Consider the following 25,395-nt stretch of genomic DNA (forward strand, 5'->3'; position numbering starts at 1 on the left):
TCAGATAGGGGAGCTCCAGGCAACACGGGCCAGTCGGATAACGACAAGCCTTCCCTGTAGCTCAGTTGGTAGAGCATGGTGTTTGCAACGCCAGGGTTGTGGGTTCGATTCCCACGGGGGGCCAGCACAGAAAAAAATAAAATAATGTATGAAATGTATGCACTCATTACTGTAAGTCGCTCTGGATAAGAGCGTCTGCTAAATGACTAAAATGTAAGTGCAAACGGCATCCAGCCACCGGTGTAGAAAATGTAAACATTCCACTCATTAGTTTTCCCCAGTTTCTTACATAGGCTGGTGACCTGCGTGATTAAGGAAGCCACCTCAAGCCTATAATCCTGGGCAAGCAAACAATTGCCACATTGGAATGCTGAGTGATCTGGTTTGTTCCAGAACAAAGCGTAGTAGATACAGCCCTGGAACCGTTCATTAATTTCTCCAGACAAAGAGGGCCCCATTGCAAAACTCATCTGGTACTAACTTTGTTCGCTTGATGGCTAGCAGCTTAGCGTCTCTGTCAAGCAGGCTTCAACCTGTCTGTTAAGTGGGATTCCGGGACAAGAAATAGTGGTCCTAGCTGTTAAAGCTAACCGTGTCGTGGAATCCAAGCAAAAACAAGTTCTGTATTCGTATTTAATGAATAGCGGTTTTGTTTTAATACAAAATAAGTGTTTCCAGGATACAGTGTTCCGCTGCACACTTTATGTAGTGCTCATGGAGCCAATATGAATGCTTCATGAAGCCTTCATAAGATGCACTTAAAATAATGCAGAAGAGAGAGTGAGTCACCCAGTGGACCCATACTGGAAAGAAAAGTGGTAGCTGTAAACACTGTCTCCTACGTTGTTGTGTGTGTGTGCAGTATGCTGTGAATAGTGAGCTTTGTGTGCATTTTCTTGTGTCCCTTGTGTCCCAAGAGCCCTGTGTGTATTTGTGTTTGTATTTAAGATGGAGTGAGGAACTAGGCCCTCTAAACAATCCAGGGGTTAGCCCCCCGAGCAGCCTTTCTCCCCCTCACAAAGAGCAGTCTGTCTGGTTCGGCCTCCTAGCCTAGGGCAGGGGGTAGTGGAAGAGAGAAATAGAGAGCAAGGAGAGAGAGGGTTAAAGAGAGGAAGAGGAAGGAAGAGGCAGGAAAATGGACAGAGTGTGGTAGAGAGAGAAAGAGAGAGAAAGAGAGAGGGGGGGTATAATCAGAGGGAGTTGGACTGAGTGAAAAAGAAAGGGGGACAGGGATAGAGGAAAGTAAGTATGAAGGAAGGAAGTTAAAGTGGAACTGACAGTATTTTAGCAACATTAAATATTTTTAAAATCTGTTCATATACATCCCCAGGAATAATATTTTTACTTTTTAAAACATTTTCTGACAAGCAAGCACTTAGATATGCTCATTTCCACATTTTCAAAATTCTTAGAATGTTTGGGAATTACATATACTAAGGCATTTGTGAAAATTCTATAGCAATATAGAGTGGGAAAGCCCATGCGTTTGGACAATTAATAGACACTGCAGCAAATAAAACCTAATAAAAACATCGGCAAACACAATACAGAATAGCAACACGCTGAATACTAAGGCAGCGCTAACTACCACCTGCCCTCTTAGCGACAGACAAACAATCCCGCATGAATTCCTGAACACAAAAGGACAAACTAAATACCCCCCCCCACACTAATGACAAACAAGGAACAGGTGTGGACCTAGACAGACAAAACCAAAAGACACAGAAACATAGATCGGTGGCAGCTAGTAGGCCAGCGACGACGACCGCCGAGCGCCGCCCGACCGAGGAGGGGCGCCACCTTCTGTGGATACTGTGACAGGCAGTTGCAACATTAGATAATTAGAACGCATTCGCCAAAAGCCACAAATTACACCTGAAAGTATTTCTACAAATAAGTAAATACCACGGGAGTCTTCTTACATTTGGGAACATTATAGTCCTATTGATCAAACAACCATGAAAAGGTAGGCTCTCTCTTTGCACATCAACAACAGCAAGATGAATAACTAATGCTAGCCAGAGCAAGATGAGCTAAAATCTAATGAAGAAAAATTAGATAAACCCTTTCAAACTTTTTAATCTAGTTGCCCGTCATAAGTGCACTGATAAATGATGGGGAATGTAGCCTACTCGTCCTTCTGCAGCTTGCTTGCCAATGCATTCATTCTTGTCCCAACCAATCATTCAAGCTAACTGGCTAAAGTTGGCTAGCTTGCTAGCAAGCTACTTCCAGACACAAATGAGAGAACACCTCACTCTGACCATTTTACTCGCCATAGCAGAGCTGGTTAGGCTGTTTACATGTTATCTAGAGCATTCTTGACTAACTATTTATTTTTTTGCCTAGGTTTACTGACACCGGTCATACAGTTGAAGTCGGAAGTTTACATACACTTAGGTTGGAGTCATTAAAACTTGTTTTTCAGTGCCTCTTTGCTTGACATCATGGGAAAATCAAAAGAAATCAGCCAAGACCTCAGAAAAAAAATTGTGGACCTTCACAAATCTGGTTCATCCTTGGGAGCAATTTCCAAATGCCTGAAGGTACCACATTCATCTGTACAAACAATAGTACGCAAGTATAAACACCATGGGACCACACAGTCACCATACTGCTCAGGAAGGAGATGCGTTCTGTCTCCTAGAGATTAACGTACTTTGGTAAGAAAAGTGCAAATTAATCCCAGAACAACAGCAAAAGACCTTGTGAAGATGCTGGAGGAAATAGGTACAAAAGTATCTATAGCCACAGTAAAACGAGTCCTATATCTACATAACCTGAAAGGCCGCTCAGCAAGGAAGAAGCCACTGCTCCAAAACCTCCATAAAAAAGCCAGACTATGGTTTGCAACTGCACATGGGGACAAAGATCGTACTTTTTGGAGAAATGTCCTCTGGTCTGATGAAACAAAAATAGAACTGTTTGGCCATAATGACCATCATTATGTTTGGAGGAAAAAGGGGGAAGCTTGCAAGCCGAAGAACACCATCCCAACTGTGAAGCATGGGGGTGGCAGCATCATGTTGTGGTGGTGCTTTGCTGCAGGAGGGACTGGTGCACTTCCCAAAATAGATGGCATCATGAGAAAGGAAAATTATGTGGATATATTAAAGCAACATCTCAAGACATCAGTCAGGAAGTTAAAGCTTGGTCGCAAATGGGTCTTCCAAATGGACAATGACCACAAGCATACTTCCAAAGTTTTGGCAAAATGGCTTAAGGACAACTAAGTCAAGGTATTGGAGTGGCCATCACAAAGCCCTGACCTCAATCCTATAGAAAATTTGTGGGCAGAACTGAAAAAGCGTGTGCGAGCGAGGAGGCCTAGAAACCTGACTCAGTTACACCAGCTCTGTCAGGAGGAATGGGCCAAAATTCACCCAACTTATTGTGGGAAGCTTGTGGAAGGCTACCCAAAACGTTTTACCCAAGTTAAACAATTTATAGGCAATGCTACCAAATACTAATTGAGTGTATGTAATCTTCTGACCCACTGGGAATGTGATGAAAGAAATAGAAGCTGAAATAAATCATTCTCTCTACTATTATTCTGACATTTCACATTCTTAAAATAAAGTGGTGATCCTAACTGACCTAAGACAGGGACTTTTTACTAGGATTAAATGTCAGGAATTGTGAAAAAACGGAGTTTAAATGTATTTGGCTAAGGTGTATGTAAACTTCTGACTTCAACTGTATCTAGCAGGTATTGCAAGTTCATAAATTAATCAGTTATTCTGTGCTCTGGCACACTCAGGCGAGAGTGCTCTGAAATCGGAGTAGATAGCCAGAGTGAATTTGTGAACGCAAGAGATATGCTAACTGGATAACAGTCATTCAAGTTCTTGCTAGCTAACCAAATGACACCAGTATCTCTAGCTGTGTATAGCCACCGAAAAACAATATGAGGGGAAAAGGTCAGTCACTAACCCACTCCTACAATGACATGACATGACATCCTCCTAACAGCTAGCTATCTAGCTAACATTAGGCTCAGTGTTTTTAGCTTGCTACATAATTAGATATGCTAGTCTTTTAGCCACGTTATGACTGACTTGTGATGATTGCTCTTGCTAGTTTGATTGAATTGACATTCCCAGCATTAGTTACATTCTTCAGTTTTTGTCTAAAGTATTGAGTCATTGAAACTGAAACAGTGCATCCGAATGGAGGCTGCAAACAATGTACCAGGCCAGCTGTGATTTTCAACCCGATAGCAATAGTTTTTGGACTACCAAGAAATGTACTGGTGAATTATATTAATCATGCATTGAACTGCCTCCACTAAGGCCAACAATGCCTTAGTGTACGTCATGGAATGTTGAGTCAAATAGAACCTATTTTTAAAACCTCTAATTAAGTTGGTTTTGTAGCATAAATTGGTTATTTGATATATTTTTGACTGATATTATGATTGTCTGTTTGTTTCATATCTGCAAAGTAGTTAAAACGCTGTCCGTTCGACTTTAAGGACTGAAAGGATATGATGTTTTGACATTCTCTACATGGATGTAGCAGGTGTTTCTATTCAGAATGACTCCCAGAACACAACACATCCAGTCAGAGTACATCCAGTTCAACCAATAAGGACAGCCTGTGGAGGCTAATTGGCTATCAGCAAGGTCAGGGGTCAAGGTGTGTGCTGAAAAAGCTGAATGAGCATAGTATATATTGTTTTGTTTTTTGGGGGGGGGGACTGACGGCCTGCCTATGATGGTCAGTTTGAGGGGAGGGAGGGAGCAGAGGTGAGTCTGCCTCTCACCCGACTCACCGACACCGTCCCTCCGCTGAGAAATGGGGACTTCCAGCTGACTCATGCACCAATTCATGTTTTTACTATGACCAGAGAAAGTGAAATATTCATAGATATTAAAAATACACAAGCTGCTAATAACACAAGCGTATGGGAACACTTTGCTATAGTAATTCATTGCAGCTGCAGTGCTGGTTGTAGTGTGAGTGGAAGGAGGGAGAACACACATTTTATGGCTTATTAAAGTGTTGAACGAAGTGTTGAACAACAACTTAATCATGAACTTACTCATAAAAACAGCACCTCTTTGCTGTATTCATTGAGTCTCTCTCTAGTCATGGTTTTAAAAGGTTAGAAATCTCACAGTGTCAACTTTGCTGTGCGTTCAAGTTTTTTTTACACCAATGTTTGGTGATCGACTAGGAATGACTTGGATTGCGATCAACCAGTTGGTGACCACTGCTCTAGACTGTATTATTCAACTCAGCTTAAGCCTAGGCATTAGCACTGGGAGCTAATATGTCCTCAGCAAGGTTACTCATGTGTGGGAGTAGTTTGGTAGAGTGAGTGAGTGAGTGTGTGGTTGTTTATACTTGATGGGGAGAGAGGTAGACAGCAGAGAAAGATGAAGGGGGTAGTAGAGGATGAGTTTTAGGATGTTGCCTCCTGCCCTGATCTTAACTTGCTCTGACATATCAGAAGCACTTCTCCACCCGGGTGGGCTTTTAGCTAACAGCTGAGAGGTCATCTCCCCTCCCTTTCATATATTTCATCCTCATCCTCCCTCTCTCCTACTCTCCCCCTCTCCCTCCTTTCCCCTGCTCCATTTCCCCTCTCCTTCTTCCACTTTCCACTACCTTCCCCCTCTCCCCTGTCCCCCTCTCCCTCCCACCAACTCTCGCTCAGCCCCCTCTCCCTTTGCTCCCCTCTTCCTCCGTTCCCCTCTGCCTTCGTCACCCTCTCCCTCCACTCTCCTCACCCTCCGCCCCCTCTCCCTCCATTCCCTTCTCCCTTGTCCCCCACTCTCTCCGCCCCTCTCCCTCCACTCTCCTCACCCTCCGCCCCCTCTCCTCCATTCCCTTCTCCCTTGTCCCCCACTCTCTCCGCCCCCTCTCCCTCCACTCTCCTCACCCTCCGCCCCCTCTCCCTCCATTGCCTTCTCCCTTGTCCCCCACTCTCTCCGCCCCCTCTCCCTCCACTCTCCTCACCCTCCGCCCTCTCTCCCTCCATTCCCTTCTCCCTTGTCCCCCACTCTCTCCGCCCCCTCTCCCTCCACTCTCCTCACCCTCCGCCCCCTCTCCCTCCATTCCCTTCTCCCTTGTCCCCCACTCTCTCCGTTCCCCTCTCCCTCCATTCCCCTCTCCTTCCCTGCCTCAAGCTCATAGAGCTATTAACATGAGAGTCTCTTGCTGTGACCTAGAAGAAGGTGATGTGTGTGTGTGCGCGCAGGCGAGCGTGTGTGTGTGTAGGGGACAGACATGACAGGGGTGTCAGAGTAGTGATGAGAGCATTACTGGCAGGGGATTCAGTGATGCGTCTTCCAAACAGAGTGGGGGGTTGGAGTAGCTACATTGATAGCCAATGACAGTGTTAACATGCTATGGTTAGCTCAACATTAAGGGACAAATCCTGACATGAAAACATGTTGTGAGTGGGAGATTTTTTATTTTGCTTAACAAACATTATCTATTTCCGTCTCTCTCTTCTTCTCCCTCCCTCTCCCTCTCTCTGTCAGGCTGAGTCAGGTGTTTGTGGAGTGAGTAGGGAGAGTGTTGGGTCTGAGCTCAGCCCTACCCAGGAGAAAGGAGGTTATCCTGTCCCCTCTCCTCACGTCTTGGCTCATTCCTCTTACCCCTTCAGCCTCACCCCCAGCTCTGTCATGCAGGATCGCGGACTACAGGGCCTTAGGTGAATCACTCCTGGATGGCTATACACACACATACAAATACACCACACACATGTACACAGACACACAGACACACACAAACCCATCAACAGTGCAACGGATAAGTCTCTCTTGCTTAAACCACATATGCACTATCCTCCGTTCACCCCAAAATCAGCAGACTCAAATTTGCAATCTAATCCCCAACTCCTCCCCCTCCTGTAGTCTACCTGGTCAGGTACACCCTGCGGTTCCCTCGGGGACGGTCCCAGAGGAGTACCTGAGAGGACTCCGCCCCTTTGCTACCTCAGACGACCTCCGTCTACCCTCGCTGCACCTGGGGCTCGACCCCGTCACTGCTGCCCATGTTACTGCTGCTGCTGCCTACTACCACCCTGCCTACCTCCACCACCTACACAGGTCAGTCTATAGACCACCCTGCCTACCTCCACCACCTACACAGGTCAGTCTATAGACCACCCTGCCTACCTCCACCACCTACACAGGTCAGTCTATAGACCACCCTGCCTACCTCCACCACCTACACAGGTCAGTCTATAGACCACCCTGCCTACCTCCACCACCTACACAGGTCAGTCTATAGACCACCCTGCCTACCTCCACCACCTACACAGGTCAGTATATAGACCACCCTGCCTACCTGCACAGGTCAGTCTATAGACCAATCTGCCTACCTCTACCACCTACACAGGTCAGTCTATAGACCACCCTGCCTACCTCCACCACATACACAGGTTAGTCTATAGACAACCCTTCCTACCTCCACCACATACACAGGTCAGTCTATAGACCACCCTACCTACCTCAGTCTGACTGTATAGAATCAGTGTTCTACAGATGAGACAGAGACACAGAGAGACAGGCAGACAGACAGGAAGACAAAGAGACAGGCAGGGAGACAGAGAGACAGACAGGGACACCGAGAGACAGACAGGGACACAGACAGACAGGGAGACAGAGAGACAGACAGGGATACAGAGAGACAGACAGGGACACAGAGAGACAGACAGGGAGACAGAGGTTTGAAGCAACCTTTGTGTTTGTGTGTCCGGGTTGGGATGTATAAATGGCGACTGAACCCCACAATGTGCCAAAGGTTGAAATGAATTGCTCCCTCTCTCTTTGCCTCTCCTGCCATTCCTTTTCCCCTTGTCTCTCTCTCTGTGTGTTCCAGGATGGAGGAGTCTCTGTGTCTGTCTGCACTGCGCTCTCAGTTCTACTCTGTACCAGCAGGCGGAGCCTTCTCTACCCTCCACCCCTCTGCCCTCCACATGCACGTGCCTGGGGCACGCTACCCTGGGGAGCTCAGCCACACACACAACGCAATAGCTGAGAGGTAACACACACGCTTATAATACATACACACACCTGCACCTGCCCTGAGGGCTGCTACCTTTGGAAGCTGAACAATCACTCTGGCTGAGAGGTGTTACACTCATAAATGCACACACACTTTGTAATCTCTCTGCAGGAAAGGCACAGGTTGCTGACTGTGTTATATTTTGCTATCATATACACATCATACACACCAATACACACATCTGTGTCTGTGTGTGTTTATATCCTGTGGTTACCTATTAATTGTTCATCTTCTCTTGCTCACTCATGCTGTCTTAATGCTGTGTGTGTGTGTGCGCGCCTGCAAGCGTGGGCATGTGTGTGCATAGGTGTGTGTGTTTAACAGTGTGTGGTTAATCTGCCCCATGTTGGGTGTTGCATCTCTCCCATGTGCATGTGTGTGTATCTTTTAACCTCCCCACAGACTACAGATGGAGGAAGACCTTCGCCAACGAGAGAAACAGAGGGAGCTTGAGCTGGAACGGGAGAGAGAGAGGGAGCGGGACAGAGAGAGGGAAAGGGAGCGAGAAAGGCAGAGGGAGAGAGAGAGGCAGAGGGAGAAAGAGAGGCAGAGGGAGATGGTGAAAGCGGTGGGGACCCAGTACCTTGCTGGACTGAAGGCTCTCACGGCTCCGCCGGAGGACAGGGTCAGACCTGGGGAGAGGCTGACACCCAACAGACTGGGTGCGGTGTACATACACACACACACACACACACACACACATACACGCACACACACATATACAGTAAAGATGAAATACACACACTGTTTGGTTGATTTCCCGTTAATTAAGCACCAGATATTTCTCTTGAAAGTAGAGACTGATCACCATCCATATCATGCATTATAAAGTGCATGATGTAGTGTTTAATTATAATACTTCATCTCTTTTCCCCAGGTAAGCCTACCCTCCCTGCCCTCCCAGTCCCTAAACCTCTACAGCCAGACTTCCAGTCCTCCAGGGGGTCAGCCTCTCACCCCATTCCCACCCTGGTGCCCTCTCAGATGGGGAACGCACACACTGCCTCAGCCTCTACCGGGGGGCTCCATGGAACACTGGCCTCTGCAATGAAGCTCCAACAGGCCAATGGGGAGAAGCTCTGGTTGTCAAAGCAACGCCGGCAGGGGCAGGAGAGTGAGACATGGTCACCTGGGGAAGGGGTGGAGCCCAGGAGACACAGCTACAGGTGAGTGTCTAATCAGGCAAGGAACAAGCAGTTGAGAAATGCATAAGTTAATCAGTTTCCCCTGCAGGGTGTTTGTATGTGCATCAGGGCTTCATTTGGAACAGGATCCGGTACCTTTCAGTTTTTAAATGTTTGGTTCCGGAACCCATTTTCTAGGATCCGTTACCTCTTATCACCAGTGGTGTAAAGTACTTAATAAAAAATACTTGAATGTTCTACTTAAGTAGTTTTTTTGGGGTATCTGTACTTTACTTTACTATTTATATTTTTGACAACTTTTACTTCTAGTTCACTACATTCCTAAATACAATTATGTACTTTTTACTCCATACATTTTCCTTGACATCCAAAAGTACTCTTTACATTTTGAATGCTTAGCAGTACAGGAAAATGGTCTAATTCACAAACCTATCAAGAGAAGATCACTGGTCATCCCTACTGCCTCTGATCTGTCGGACTCACTAAACACATGTTTCGTTTGTAAATAGCGTCTGAGTGTTGGAGTGTGCCCCTGGCTTTCCATAAATAAAAGAAAAAAAAATGGTGCCGTCTGGTTTGCTTATTATAAGGAATTTGAAATGATTCTTACTTTTACTTTTGATACTTAAGTTTATTTTAGCACTTACATTTACTTTTGATACTTAAGTATTTTAAAACCAAATACTTTTAGACTTTTACTCAAGTAGGATTTTACTAGGTGACTTCCACGTTTACTTGAGTCATTTTCTATTAAAGTATCTTTACTTTTGTAAGTATGACAATTCGGTACTTTTTCCGCCACTGCTTATCACTGTTTGTAATGTAACATTTTTAATAAAAACAATCAGAGTTCATTCAAGTTACCTTGTCTGTAATTCTCCTGCCCACTAAAAATGTCATTTGAATAGCGGCTGATATTCTAAGAATTGATTTGTGTTGGGCCGGCCCGGGTTTATGGTTTACGTAACATGTAGCATGTGTCAAAACCATTCCACGGAGGGCCGAGTGTCTGCGGGGTTTTCGCTCCACCCTTGTACTTTATTGATGAATTAAGGTCACTAATTAGTAAGCAACTCCCTTTCACCTGGTTGTAAAGGTCTTAATTGAAAGGAAAAAACTAAAACTGGCAGACACTTGGGCCTCTGTGGAATGTGTTTGACACCCCTGTTGTAGCCTATGATCCCTCAAATTTAACTCTGGACCTCGAAGCTGGTTTCACTGCATTTTTTCATTGTTCCCCTCTAGTCAGGGACTGATTTAGCCTGTGACACCAGGTGTGTGCAATTAATTATCAGGTAGAACAGTAAACCAGCAGGCGCCGGACCTCGTAGTGTAAGAGTTCAGTACCCCTACTATAGACCAATGAGTGGTCATTGCTGTGGTGAGAGAGAGAAGCGTGCCTGTAACTCTCACAGAACTAGAATGACATTCACTGTCTATGATCTCTCTCTGCTCTGATAGACATGAGCCTGCAACTGTCATCTCTCCAGCGTTGCACTTCATCATTTATTTCCTTATAGAATCATCATCATAGCCACGGGAAGGGTGCTGGAGGTGCCACAGCACTCCTGATGAATTGAAATACATTTGCCAAAGTTATAGAATTACTGCTGTCAGTTCAGAAAGAAAGGGAATCATTCAGAATACTACACCAGGAGTGGGCCTATGACTATAATTTAGCCACAGAGGAGAAATAGCGTTGCAAATCTGTCAGTGAACAGCATCTTGCCAAAACAGGCCTTTCGCAATATTTCAAATACAATCGTTGGAAAGCATATGGCTCCTGCTGAAAAGAGAAGACTCTAATCTTTCTATAATCTACCAAAATATTTGATCAACTTCCAAATAGGCCTTTTAAGTGAACAGCATTGTTTTACAAAGTAAAACAAGAGAGAGATGAGCTTTTGGCACGAGCGCATTGGCCATCGCTGGTGAGTGAGCTGTGCATCATTGGCTGAGTCAGTGAAACTGGAAAGCTTTTTTAGGACTATAATTTCCTCCTCGTATTGTACACTATGTGTGTCTCCTCACACCTAGGCCTGGACTATTTTTATTGATCTGAGATTCTCAGTTTGTCGATGTCATAGTAGCCTGTCATTTTGATCATTTGTGAGGTAATAAAAAAAGATTCTGCTAAAGTATCCAGTCATCAAAAATGACGTAGAATTGTGTGAAATGTGTTTCTAAAAGACAAATTTTCCTAGACCCTAAGCTCCACATTTTTTCCCCCGTGTGTGCAACTTCTGCAAGCACCTCTACTCTACTGCTCTATGCCAGTACGCAAAAGCAATGGTAATGCAAAAGCAACGATAATGCAAAAGCAATGATAATGCATGCAATGCTTTATTATTATAAAGGTGATTTTTTTCTGGTACTTCAGAGCCCCCCACGTCACCCCCCCTCTCGGGCTCACTTTTACAAATGAAACACTGATGTGCGTGCGTTAATGCATGTATTAAGATAACACTGCAGTATCCTCCGAGTCAGTACTCTTTCTACTCTGCTGACATCTGCTTTTAGCTTGGCTGCATCATCAAGGTCAACTCTGATAAAAACCAAGTGTGTTTGTGTGTGTGTGTGTGTGTGTGTGTGTGTGTTTGTGTGTGACTATATTGTTTTTCTTGTCTTCACAGGTCCAACGCCAGCCAGCGTGACCCAGGCAACAGAGAGTCTCAACCCCACCTAGGAGCCCCACCTCCACTCATCTCCCCCAAAGCTCACCCTCACCTCCTCCCCCACCCCCCTGTCCCTCCCACCACCCTCTGGAACCCTGCCTCTCTCACAGAGACCCCCCCAGACCCTCGTCGCAGGTTTGACTCCCCTATTCCCCCCTCCCGTCCTCCTCCTGGTCTGACCAGAGCTGAGTGGCCCCCCAGCTCGGAGCGGAGGGAAGAGGGATGCAGGAGGACGGGGGAGGGCCCAGAGAGGTTCTCCTTCATCAGGGGACCAATTCTGCAGGTTTCTGGCCTCTGGAGCAGGGCTGAGCTTGAAAAATCCACTCACAGTCTCCACCACCAACATAACCACCACCATAACCACCTCCACCAGCAGGGCTCACTGCTCCTGTCCTCCCCCAGCCCCAGCTCTGACCTGGGGGTCCAGCGCCCGTCCAGCTCCCCCTCTGCCTCCAGGGACCTCCAGAAGTCTGAGCGGCCAGGCCAAGAGCCTCAAAACCCAGTGGTGTACGATAAGATCCTTCAGCAGCAGCACAGGCTGGTCAGCAAGCTGGATCTGGAGGAGAGCAGGAGGAGAGAGGCCAGGGAGGGAGGTAAGAAGAAAGGGGACGTAAGAGGGAGGTGAGGAGAGTGGGCATTCAAGAGGAGATAAGACGAGATCTGGTGTGGGCTTTAACAAAAATCTGGTCTGTACTCTCTCTCTCTCTCTCTCTCTCTCTCGCTCTCTCTCACTCTCTTCTCCCCTCCCCCAGGGTATTACTATGATCTAGATGAGTCGTATGATGAGAGTGATGAGGAGGAAGTGAGGGCCCACCTCAGAAGGGTAGCAGAGCAGCCCCCCCTAAAACTAGACACGTCCTCAGAGGTAACTACCACATACATTAACAATTTTCATTTGTGCTTCTATTATATCGTTGTATGATTTAATTCTCTGTAATCTGTCTCTCTGTAGAAGGTGTGTTTTCTGCGTGTGTGTGGCCTGACCACACTGGCCCATCGTGACCAGCTGTTTCATCAGAAGAGGAGGAAGAGGAGGAGGATGCTGAGAGAGCGCAGCATCTCCCCTCCTCCTGTACAAGGCAAGAGGAAGACCCCTTGTTCTACTGTGGCACCCGTTCCCCCCCTCAGCACCACTCTCACCCCTGAAGAGATGAACTGCTTCCCCCAACTGGAGGACAAGAAACACTTCCTCAACATGCTTAGCCTGTCCCATGTGACCAGCCAGCAGAGGAGAGGTAACATACAGTACACCCTTATTCTCCAACCCTTATCCACTACAACCTAGTGTACTCTAATTCCCTATCCAAGGGGTATTAAAATATTACCCTAGGAGTTCCGAAGTACTGCTGTTTTTCTGTTCTACCTCATAGTTAATTGCACCAACCTGGTGTCTAAATCTCTCCCTGATTAGAGGCGAAGAATAAAAAAAACTGTGGAACTGGCTTTGAGGTCCATATTGAATTTGAGGAATCTATCCCATTTTCACCCCTCCCCCTTGCTCTCTTTTTCTATCTCTCTCTTGCTCTGTAGATAAGGAAAAGATGGAGGGGTTGCTGAAGGCTATAAAGCTAAAGAGTGTGACATTGGACACCATCAGATACAACCCATTACCCCTCTGTAGCAGCACTCCTGTTCTCTCAACTGGTAAGACGTACACACGCAGTCATGTGCGCTTGCGCACGTACACACACAGACACACATACAAACAAAGGGTAACACCCATGAGATCCTTATACTGTGTTTATGTTTTCAGGCGACTACACACCTGACCTCCCAACCTGCAAGTCAAACGGACTACACTACCCAGACTCCCCAAGCCCCTTGCTCCCCTACCCCCACCATCCCGACAACCTTCACACAGACCCACTAAACCCCCAACCCCCTCCCCTGGGCCTCCACCCCGACAGGGCAGGACTGTGCGAACGTCACCCGTCTAAGAGGCTCCAGGGTCTCCAGAACGGAGCGGGCCACCTTAGCCATCCTCCCCAACCGAAGGTGCCCCTGGCTGGGCAGAATGGGCAGAACAAGCCCTGGGAAAGATTCATCCGGGAGGACTTCGCACAACACTTCCACCAGGCTGTGTTGCAGTCTACCCACAAGACACTGGGTAGCTCCATATGCGTTCCAGAGTCCAGTATAAAGTCTGAGCCCTCAGCGCCCTACAACATCCCCCCTCTGAAGAGACCAGACCCCCTCCACACACCTCCACACCCCACCAATGGGCATCATCCCTACCCTTCTCCACCCCACCATGACCCTGATGGTGTACGGTTTGAGCGCTCAGAGGAAGAGGAGGAAGAGGAGGAGGAAGAGGAGGAGGAAGAAACCCCTAGGAAGTGGAAGGGCATAGAGTCAGTCTTTGAGGCGTATCAGGAGTATGTGGATGGTGAGTTAACCTTTCATCTACAAATTGTTTTTTGTTTTTTGTCAAATTTTCTTTCTCTTCCCCAACATACAATTTCTCATCCTATATCTATGCCCATCTCCCTATCTGTCTTCCTCCCTCTCCCTCTATGACCCCATGTCTCCCCTTTACCCTCCTGTCGCTCTCTCTATTTCTCTCTTCCCCCTCTCTCTCAGAGCGGGGTATGGAGAGACAGGTTCTCCACAGTCAGTGCAGGAGGCTGGAGACTCAGAACTACACTCTCAGTCTGACAGCTGAACAACTCTCACACAGCATGGCGGTAAGAAACTCAGGGCCCATATCCACAAAGTGTCCACAAAGCTCCCATATCCACAAAGTGTCCACAAAGCTCCCATATCCACAAAGTGTCCACAAAGCTCCCATATTCACAAAGTGTCCACAAAGCTCCCATATCCACAAAGTGTCCACAAAGCACCCATATCCACAAAGTGTCCACAAAGCTCACATATCCACAAAGTGTCCACAAAGTGTCCACAAAGCTCACATATCCACAAAGTGTCTCAGAGTAGGAGTACTGATCTAATCAAATCAAATGTTATTTGTCACATGCTTTGTAAACGACAGGTGTAGACCAACAGTGAAATGTTTATTTATGGACACTTCCCAACAATGCAGAAATAAAAAAAGAGAAATAACAGAATATTAACACAAGGAATAAATACACAATGAGTAACGATAACTTGGCTATATACACAGGGTACCAGTACTGAGTTGATGTGCAGGGGTACGAGGTAATTGAGGTAGATTGGCTCCCCAGATCCTCAAAAAGTTATACAGCTGCACCATCGAGAGCATCCTGCCCGGTTGCATCACCGTCTGGTATGGCAACTGCTCGGCATCTGACCATAAGGCGCTATAGAGAGTAGTGCGAACGGCCCAGTACATCACTGTGGCCAAGCTTCCTACCATACAGGACCTATATACTAGGCGGTGTTAGAGGAAGGCCAAAAAAATTGTTAAAGACTCCAGACACCCAAGTCATAGACTGTTCTCTGCTACCGCACAGCGAGCAGTACCAGAGCGCCAAGTCTAGGACCAAAAGGCTCCTTAACAGCTTCTACCCCCAAGTCATAAGACTGCAAAACAATGAATGAAATGGCCACCTGGACTATTTGCTTTGACCCCCCGCACCCCTTTATTTTTACACTACTGCTACTCGCTGTTTATTATCTATGCATAGTCACTTTACCCCTACCTACATGTCCAAATTACCTCGACTAACCTGTATCCCCTCACATTGACTCTGTACCGGTACCCCCTGTATATAGCCTCGTTATTGTTATTTTATTGTTACTTTTTATTTTATTATTAGAATTTTAAAAAATGTAGTAAATATTTTCTTAACTATTTCTTGAACTGCATTGTTGGTTAAGGGCTTGTAAGTAAGCATTTCACAGTAAGGTGTACTATAGCTGTTGTATTCGGCGTATGTGACAAATAACATTTGATTTGATTGGAGATATGTACATATAGGTAGGGATAAAGTGACTAGGCAACAGGATAAAAAAAGGTCAATGCAGATAGTTAAATAGTTAGCCAATAGCTACCCAGACTAACTATTTCGCAGTCTTGTGGCTTGGGGGAAGAAGCTTTTCAGGGTCCTGTTGGTTCCAGACATGCGGTAGCAGAGAGAACAACTATGACTTGGGTAGCTGGAGTCTTTGACAATTTTTAGGGCCTTCCTCTGACACTGGCTGGTATAGAGTTCCTGGATGACTGGAAGCTGGGCTCCGGTGATGTACAGGGCCATACACACTACCATCTGTCGTGCCTTGCGGTCGGATGCCAAGCAGTTATCAACTTTTTGAGGATCTAGGATCTGTCCATACAATTTTATTTATTATGATCAAAAAGTAAAAAACTAAAGCTTGATCAGCACTGTCTGTCTCTGTCTGTCTGTCTGTCTGTCTGTCTGTCTGTCTGTCTGTCTGTCTGTCTGTCTGTCTGTCTGTCTGTCTGTCTGTCTGTCTGTCTGTCTGTCTGTCTGTCTGTTTGTGACTGTTTGTTTACACTAATGTGCTTTGTTCACCCCTACTCACTCTTTTAGTAACTTTCTCGCTCTTTATCTCTCTCTTGCTCCATTCCCTCTCTTTCTCTCTCTCTCTCTAGGAGCTGCTGAGTCAGAGACAGAGGGTGAGAGATGAGAGAGAGAGACTACAGGCTCAGCTAGAGCACTTCAGGAAGTGTCTGACCCTTCCCAACGTGCACTGGGGCAAGGGGCAGCTCAAAGGTCGTCTCCCCCGGTGACTCCCTGCCCTGCTCCTGACAGATTGACAGAGACAGACAGACAGACTGACTGACCTCTGGAGAGAGGAAACTGGATTGGTTCCCAGTCAGAGGCAGAGACGGAAGAGAGCTCTGGACTGGGAAGGAAGAGAGGAGGGTAGAAAGGGAGGAGTGCCACACTCCTAGACTCTGTAGTGTGGTCAGACTCACCATTGGTGAAAGACTAGAAGTCTAAAAGCTGGAGGTCGTAGCTACATAAGAGTATGGTATAATATTGGCACCCACTTTAAACAATTCTAGAATTTGGGACAGTAAAATGACGAGTATATCCTCCTTTTTTTCATCCTTGATTTTGAAGGGTTTGGAAGCAACCAATAGCAAGCTCAAAAGGGAATGCACAACCAATAGCAAGCCAACCAACCACTGAACTGGAAGGACGAATCAGCCAAGATGCACTTAAAGACCTAGAAGAGCTACTAGGGATCATACTAGTGACATTGCTGTTAGAACTATCTAGAACAGTAAACACTGTGTTATAAAGATATTACTATTCTGGAACTTTTTTTCACTTGGGTTCATGGACTTGCAAAAACATAGTTGTAGAATATTTAAGACAGTGTTTCTATAAGAAAATAACTGGATGTTGTGAAAATGTTTATATATATATATATGCACTACCGGTAAAAAGTTTTAGAACGCCTACTCATTCAAGATTTTTTCTTTATTTTTACTATTTTCTACATTGTAGAATAATAGTGAAGACATCAAAACTATGAAATAACACATATGGAATCATGTAGTAACCAAATAAGTGTTAAACAAATCAAAATATATTTTATATTTGAGATTCTTCAAATAGCCACCCTTTGCCTTGATGACAGCTTTGCAGACTCTTGGCATTCTGTCAACCAGCTTCACCGGGAATGCTTTTCCAACAGTCTTGAAGGAGTTCCCATATATGCTGAGCACTTGTTGGCTTCTTTTTCTTCACTCTGCGGTCCGACTCATCCCAAACCATCTCCATTTGGTTGAGGTCAGGGGATTGTGGAGGCCAGGTCATCTGATGCATCACTCCATCACTCTCCTTCTTGATAAAATAGCATTAACACAGCCAGGAGGTGTGTTTTTGGTCATTGTCCTGTTGAAAAACAAATGATAGTCCCACTAAGCCCAAACCAGATGGGATGGCATATCGCTGCAGAATGCTGTGGTAGCCATGCTGGTTAAGTGTGCATTGAATTCTAAATAAATCCCAGACAGTGTCACCAGCAAAGCACCCCCACACCATACCACCTCCTTCTCCATGCATTACAGTGGGAAATACACATGCAGAGATCCTTCGTTCACCCACACTGCGTCTCACAAAGACACGGCGGTTGGAACCAAAAATCTCCAATTTGGACTCATCAGACCAAAGGACAGATTTCCACCGGTCTAATGTCCATTTCTCGTGTTTCTTGGCCCAAGCAAGTCTCTTCTTCTTATTGGTGTCCTTTAGTAATGGTTTCTTGGCAGCAATTCGACCATGAAGGCCTGATTCACACAGTCTCCTCTGAACAGTTGATGTTGAGATGTGTCTGTTACTTGAACTCTGTGAAGCATTTATTTGGGCTGCAATATCTGAGGCTGGTAAACTCTGCGGCAGAGATAATTCTGGGTCTTCCATTCCTGTGGCAGTCCTCATGAGAGCCAGTTTCATCATAACGCTTGATGGTTTTTGCGACTGACTTGAAGAAACTTTCAAAGTTCTTGAAATGTTCCGTATTGACTGACCTTCGTGTCTTAAAGTAATAATAGACTGTCGATTCTCTTTGCTTATTTGAAATGTTCTTGCCATAATATGGACTTGGTCTTTTACCAAATAGGGCTATCTTCTGTATACCCCCCCCCAACCCCCCACCCCACCTTGTCACAACACAACTGATTGGCTCAAACGCATTAAGAAGGAAAGAAATTCCAAAAATGAACTTTTAACAAGGCACCCCTGTTAATCAAAATGCATTCCAGGGACTACCTCATGAAGCTGGTTGAGAGAATGCCAAGAGTGTGCAAAGCTGTCATCAAGGCAAAGGGTGGCTATTTGAAGAATGTCAAATATAAAATATATTTGGATTTGTTTAAAACTTTTTTGGTTACTACATGATTCTATATGTGTTATTTCATAGTTTTGATATCTTCATTATTATTCTAGTGAAAATAAAGAAAAACCCCTGAATGAGTAGGTGTTCTAAAACTTTTGACCGGTAGTGTATATACACATTTTGTTGTCCATTAAAATAACATCAAATTGATCAGAAATGCAGTGTAGACATTGTTAATGTTGCAAATGACTCTTGTAGCTGGAAACGGCAGATTTTTTATGGAATATCTACATAGGCGTACAGAGGCCCGTTATCAGCAACCATCACTCCTGTGTTCCAATGGCACATTGTGTTAGCTAATGCAAGTTTATCATTTTAAAAGGATAATTGATCATTAGAAAACCTTTTTGCAATTATGTTAGCACAGCTGAAAACTGTTGTCCTGATAAAATAAGCAATAAAACTGGCCTTCTTTAGACTAGTTGAGTATCTGGAGCATCAGCATTTGTGGGTTTGATTACAGGCTCAAAATGTCCAGAAACAAATAACTTATTTCTGAAACTCATCAGTCTATTCTTGTTCTGAGAAATGAAGGCTATTCCATGTGAGAAATTGAAGATCTCGTACAACGCTGTGTACTACTCCCTTCACAGAACAGCGCAAACTGTCTCTAACCAGAATAGAAAGAGGAGTGGGAGGCCCCGGTGCACAACTGAGCAAGAGGACAAGTACATTAGAGTGTCTAGATTGAGAAACGGACGCCTCACAAGTCCTCAACTGGCAGCTTCATTAAATAGTACCCGCAAAACAGTCTCAACGTTAACAGTGAAGAGGCGACTCCGGGATGCTGGCCTTCTAGGCAGCGTTCCTCTGTCCAGTGTCTGTGTTATTTTGCCCATCTTAATCTTTTCTTTTTATTGGCCAGGTGCGGCTTTTTCTTTGCAACTCTGCCTAGAAGGCCAGCATGCCGGAGTCTCCTCTTCACTGTTGACGTTGAGACTGGTGTTTTGCGGGTACTATTTAATGGAATAGCCTTCATTTCTCAGAACAAGAATAGACTGACGAGTTTCAGAAGAAAGTTCTTTGTTTCTGGACATTTTGTGCCTGTAATCAAACCCGCAAATGCTGATGCTCCAGATACTCAACTAGTCTAAAGAAGGCCAGTAATTATTGCTTATTTTATCAGGACAACAGTTTTCAGCTGTGCTAACATAATTGCAAAATAGTTTTCTAAAGATCAATTATCCTTTTAAAATGATAAACTTGGATTAGCTAACACAACGTGCCATTGGAACACAGGAGTGATGGCTGCTGATAATGGGCCTCTGTACGCCTATGTAGATATGCCATAAATAATCTGCCATTTCCAGCTACAATAGTCATTTACAACATTAACAATGTCTACACTGTATTTATGGTCAATTTGATGTTATTTTAATGGACAAAAAATTTGCTTTTCTTTCCAAAACAAGGACATTTCTAAGTGACCCCAAACTTTTCAACGGTAGTGTATATTAGGTTATATACTGTTAAATCTTTATAGGGTTTAAGTCTAAATAATGTTTTTAATAGTTTTGCCACTGATAATGTAAATACTTATTAAGCCAGAATTGTGTGTTTTTTATCATTTTAATTATAGTTATTTAAAAGCCTGCTTTAGAATACAAATTAGGGGTTAAACAAGACACTTGGGATATTTGTACTGCTGCTGGTCAGTATTTAAAGCACAGGAGGTTGGTGGCACCTTAATTGGGGAGGACAGGCTCGTGGTAATGACTGGAGCGGAATCTGTGGAATGGTATCAAATATATCAAACACAAAGTTTCCAGGTGTTTGATGCCATTCCATTTGCTCCGTTCTGGACATTATTATGAGCCGTTCTCCCCTCAGCAGCCTCCACTTATTTAAAGATAAATAAACATGTTAAAAGAGCTGTATGTGGAGTGTCCCAACTTAACTGAAAACATTTTGGGAAGGTGAGGAATACATACACTGCAGGTGAGGGACAGGAAGTGTAATATTTTGATCAAGATAGCTATTTTATATTATTCTATTTTATATTATTTAAAGCTGAGTCTCAGCCACAAACCCCTCATAACCTGTCTGTCATTGAGATATCTTCTGCCACAGGACAGAAGTGCCAAAGTCACACAGACAATTGTTAACAGATTCTCCCCAATATGCCACAGGTTTTTCTACAGAAGCCTATACTGTACATCCTAGTAAGGGTTCTACAGTGCTGCCATTTTGGGACATATTTTCCTAAATATTTTGCTATGCTACCTGGAATGTTAATTTGGGAGCACCAGTGCCCCTAGAAAAAAAATCACCCAAGTAATAATTGCTGTAATTATATCTTTGCTGTCCCATAGCCTCAGTAGTATGCAAGCATGGAGATGAGCTTCAGGAGATGAGCTTCAAAAGAAGCTAGGATTCATAGGACAAATGTAGGGCCTCAATCTTAAAAATCTATTTTTCTGGTGCTTCTAAACCCTGCATTTTGTAATTGCTGACAATTCTTATCATTAAAGGGGCACTCTGCAGTCACTACATACATTTTAACTTATAAAGAATGATATACTGTAAATCCTTTGATTATTGAAGAGTTTAACTTAAGAGCCCCAGAGCTTAGTTCCACTGTCGTACCCCATCAGAAGCCAAAACATAGGGCTCTATTCAATCTGTATCGCTAAAGCATTACAGACTGCGTAATAGAAATGTAAAGGTCATTTCAGATTGAGCCGACATATGCAGCATTTACCGTAATGCTGAACTTCCGTGATATGGATTGAATATAGCCCATGAGCTTGTTTTTACAATATTTGTCAACAAAGTGAATGTAAACAAACACTGTTTAACCTCCAAACATGGTTCAAACTATAATCATGGATGAACAGTCCTTGCATCTATATATGGCTCTGTCAATGACTTTGAGTGTGGTTACATTTCTCCAGGCCCTAATACCTCTAATATTTGTCATTGTGCTCCTAAATTGTTCAACTTAGGAGCAGATGTGTCACGTAGAGCCCTGCTGTAATAAGAGGTAATCTCTCTACATCCTATTGACTCTAGAGGAACTCAGCCCTGTTCATTGCAGATACCCAGTCTAAGGCCAAAGTCTGCCTCGCTCTACCTCATGCCTACCCTAGCCTACCTACATAACCTACCAACATAACCACTACCCCCCCCCCACACACACACACTCATATGCTGTTAAATCATGTTTCTACATGCTCTAGTTTTTATATTTAGCTTACAGTAGGCCTATCATGTAATATACAGTGCCTTCAGAAAGTATTCATACCCCTTGACTTATTCCATATTTTGTTGTTACAGCCTGAACTCAAAGTGGATGAAATGTATTTGTTTTCTCACACAATACCCCATAATGACAAAGTGAAAACATGTTTTTAGAAATGTTAGCAACGTTATTGAAAATGAAATACATAATGTTCTCATTTGCATAATTATTCACACCCCTGAGTCAATACATGTTAGAATCACCTTTGGCAGCGATTACAGCTTTGAGTCTTTCTGGGTAAGTCTATAAGAGTTTTGAACACCTGGATTGTACAATATTTGCATTATTATTTTCAAAATTCTTCAAGCTCTGTCATGTCTTGCCATACTGTAACTAGGTCACTCAGGAACATTCAATGACGTCTTGGTAAGCATCTCCAGTGTAGATTTGGCCTTGTGTTTTAAGTTATTGTCCTGCTGAAAGGTGAATTCATCTCCCAGTGTCTGGTGGAAAGCAGACTGAACCAGGCTTTCCTCTAGGATTTTGCCTGTGCTTATCTCCATTCCGTTTTTTTTTTATCCTGAAAAACTCCCCAGTCCTTAACAATTACAAGCATACACATAACATGATGTAGCCATCACTATGCTTGGAAATATGGAGAGTGGTACTCAGTAATGTGTTGTATTGGACTTGCCCTAAACATAACACTTTGCCATCTTTTTTTCTGGATTAATTTAGTGTGTTGTTACAAACAGGATGCATGTTTTGGAATATTTTTACTCTGTACAGGTTTCCGTCTTTTCACTCTGTCAATTAGGTTAATATTGTGGAGTAACTACAATGTTGTTGATCCATCTTCAATTTTCTCCTATCACAGCCATTAAACTCTGTAACTGTTTTAAAGTCACCATTGGCCTCATGGTGAAATCCCTGAGCAGTTTCCTTTCTCTCCGGCAACTGAGTTAGGAAGGACGCCTGTATCTTTGTAGTGACTGGGTGTATTGATACACCATTCAAAGTATATTTAATAACTTTACCATGCTCAAAGGGATATTCAATGTCTGTTTAAAAAATATATATCTACTAGCTGCCATTCTTTGCGAGCCATTGGAAAACCTCACCGGTCTTTGTGGTTGAATCTATGTTTGAAATCCACTGCTCGACTGAGGGACCTTACAGTTAATTGTATGTGTGGGTTACATAGATGAGGTAGTCATTAAAAAATCATGTTAAATACTATTATTGCACATACATAGAGTGAGTTCATGCTTATTATGTGACTTGTTAAGCAAATGTGTACTCCTGAACTTATTTAGGCTTGCCATAATAAAGGGGTTGAATACTTTATTGACTCAAGACATTTCAGTTTTTAATTTTCAATTAATTTGTAAAAAGAATCTATGAACATAATTCCACTTTGACAATATGGGGCATTTTGTGTAAGCCAGTGACACAAAAAGTCAAGGGGTGTGAATACTTTCTGAAGGCACTATATTATTTTGATTAAACATTAATAATGAGCTATTTATGGAAATTCTACTGTAATTTTCTAAAGAAAACTTTGTAAAATGTAGAACATGTCTGGATCAATTTCAATGGGACTCACCTGGATAAATAAAGAATCATTTTAATCGATAAAATGGATCATGTTCAAGTTCGTTGACAACATTTACTCCTCAGCTAGATTACGTCTCCTTTCCTCTATCTGCACTGAACTGGCATGCATTTTCAGATAAGTGCAGATGAGAGCAGGAGACAAGGAAAGGAAACCACTATCCTACTGCCAAAATAAAGGAAACACCAACATAGTGTCTTATTAGGGTGTTGGGCCACCACGTGCCACTAGAACAGCTTCAATGCGCCTTGGCATAGATTCTTGAACTCTATTGGAGGGATGCGACACCATTCTTCCACAGAAAATCTATAATTTTGTGTTTTGTTTGGATAAACTTAAAACAACCTTTAAACCCCTTATGCTACTTTGACTCACCTCTTTAAAAGTCACTAGGTCTTTTTTCGAGCCATGGTAGCCAAAATAATGGGCAACTGGACATTTTTATACATGACATTACGCACGCGAGCATTGCAAAATACATTTACACATACATGTTATTCAATCATTTCATCAAAACTGCTTGTGCGCGTCAACGAGCGTCTGCGTAGCCTGGTGCTAAAATAGAACTTGGTTTTATTTTTGACTCGACGCACTACAAGTCCTGCTTCTCCCATCTCCTCATTGGTTTTTAGGAGCATATACCCACGTGGGTGATTGAAAGATGAACTGAGGTCCACTCTCCAGTCTAGTTGGTGGTGGTAATGCACCTTAAAGTTGGTTGCCAACCGCCATATCATTTTATTTATTTTACCTTTATTTAACTAAATATAAATATATATTTAATAAATCAATATTTAAATATAAAGTCCAAAGAAGAAGAAGAAAAAGAAGACTGAAGGAGGAGAGATTGCTAGAAACTAACTAGGTTTATTCTTAATAGTCGGATTAGAGGACCTTGCCCGGTCTACTCAGCATGCTTGATCGGATGTTAATTTCTTAATTAACTTGGGAACCACAACTGTGTTGGAGGCACCTGCTTTCAATATACTTTGTATCACTTATTTAATCAAGTGTTTCCTTTATTTTGGCAGTTACCTGTATATACATGCTGATCTGAGAATGGCTATAACCAAATTCAGTAGAGGCTTATAGTACTTATATGTCGGTTATGCCCTCTGCTGGGCAGACCTTGTACGACATCTGAATTATCTTATTCTGGTGTTGCTGTCTGTCAGGCTGTGTTTAAAGAAATATGGTAGAAAATTGAGTCTAGAGCATGGTTACACCAATCAAAATGCTTTGAAATTTACACGGGAGCGTGAGCAGATGTACACTTCAGGGAGAATGTGAAAAATCAGACCGCAGAACAGTAGTAAAACAGTTCATTTTGAAGGATTTTGTTTTCATATTTTTGTTTATTTCTTTACTAACGTTACAAGGGAAGCACATTTATTTACCTTTACAAACGTCTGTATTTCTGGCCTTGTACATCCTTGAAGTAAGGGTTAAAACAAATAACGTAGGTTTCAAATATATATCTCATAATTCAAATGATACTGTAATGACTGTGTCCTGATGCTAAATAGCCATAGGAAAGGGGTAATGTCCGCTCACTGACCACGTTTACATGTGCACAGTATTCCTGATAGTTGCTGATATTCTGCTTAATTAAGGTCTTATTCGGGATAAGCTGTTTACATGCACCATTGATATCCCGTTCAAAACTATCCCTGTATCCGTGAATTAATGGAATATTCCCAATTGAAGTTCATATGGGTTAAATGGAACAGTAACTTAAATGTGGACACTGACTGTAGGCCTATAACCTTTCACATGCAGAATAATATAATTAATTCCTGCAGAATTATGCATTTCTTGCAGTTAAATTATACAACATATGTTAATTTTGTCAGCACCTCTTGAGAAAATGCAAATAAACATGTCATGTGTTATCTTTGACACTGTAGCAGCAGACAGTTTTTCAACCACACAAAATATGCACACAAAGCAAACTGAAGTCTGATA

General features: G+C 43.6%; 1 protein-coding gene across 2 annotated transcripts in view; it reads left to right on the forward strand.

Annotated features, from left to right (window-relative positions):
• Nucleotides 1–17,245, forward strand: part of LOC106561330 (genetic suppressor element 1) — a 32,904-nt gene extending 15,659 nt beyond the window's left edge. The window contains exons 4-15 of one of the 2 annotated variants that reach the window (XM_045688264.1): nucleotides 6,492–6,664; nucleotides 6,867–7,061; nucleotides 7,837–7,998; nucleotides 8,425–8,684; nucleotides 8,900–9,188; nucleotides 11,801–12,435; nucleotides 12,595–12,707; nucleotides 12,795–13,077; nucleotides 13,373–13,486; nucleotides 13,596–14,228; nucleotides 14,423–14,526; nucleotides 16,377–17,244. In XM_045688264.1, coding sequence (XP_045544220.1) covers nucleotides 6,492–6,664; nucleotides 6,867–7,061; nucleotides 7,837–7,998; nucleotides 8,425–8,684; nucleotides 8,900–9,188; nucleotides 11,801–12,435; nucleotides 12,595–12,707; nucleotides 12,795–13,077; nucleotides 13,373–13,486; nucleotides 13,596–14,228; nucleotides 14,423–14,526; nucleotides 16,377–16,514 — 3,099 coding nt within the window. In that variant the 3' untranslated portion in view covers nucleotides 16,515–17,244. Of the gene's footprint in view, nucleotides 1–6,491; nucleotides 6,665–6,866; nucleotides 7,062–7,836; nucleotides 7,999–8,424; nucleotides 8,685–8,899; nucleotides 9,189–11,800; nucleotides 12,436–12,594; nucleotides 12,708–12,794; nucleotides 13,078–13,372; nucleotides 13,487–13,595; nucleotides 14,229–14,422; nucleotides 14,527–16,376 lie in introns of both variants that reach the window. The other variant, XM_045688265.1, reaches the window with a different exon arrangement.
• The last annotated feature ends 8,150 nt before the right edge of the window (nucleotides 17,246–25,395 follow it).

The sequence above is a fragment of the Salmo salar genome, chromosome ssa10 (assembly GCF_905237065.1).
Source record: "Salmo salar chromosome ssa10, Ssal_v3.1, whole genome shotgun sequence".
NCBI classification, from domain to species: Eukaryota; Metazoa; Chordata; class Actinopteri; order Salmoniformes; family Salmonidae; genus Salmo; species Salmo salar.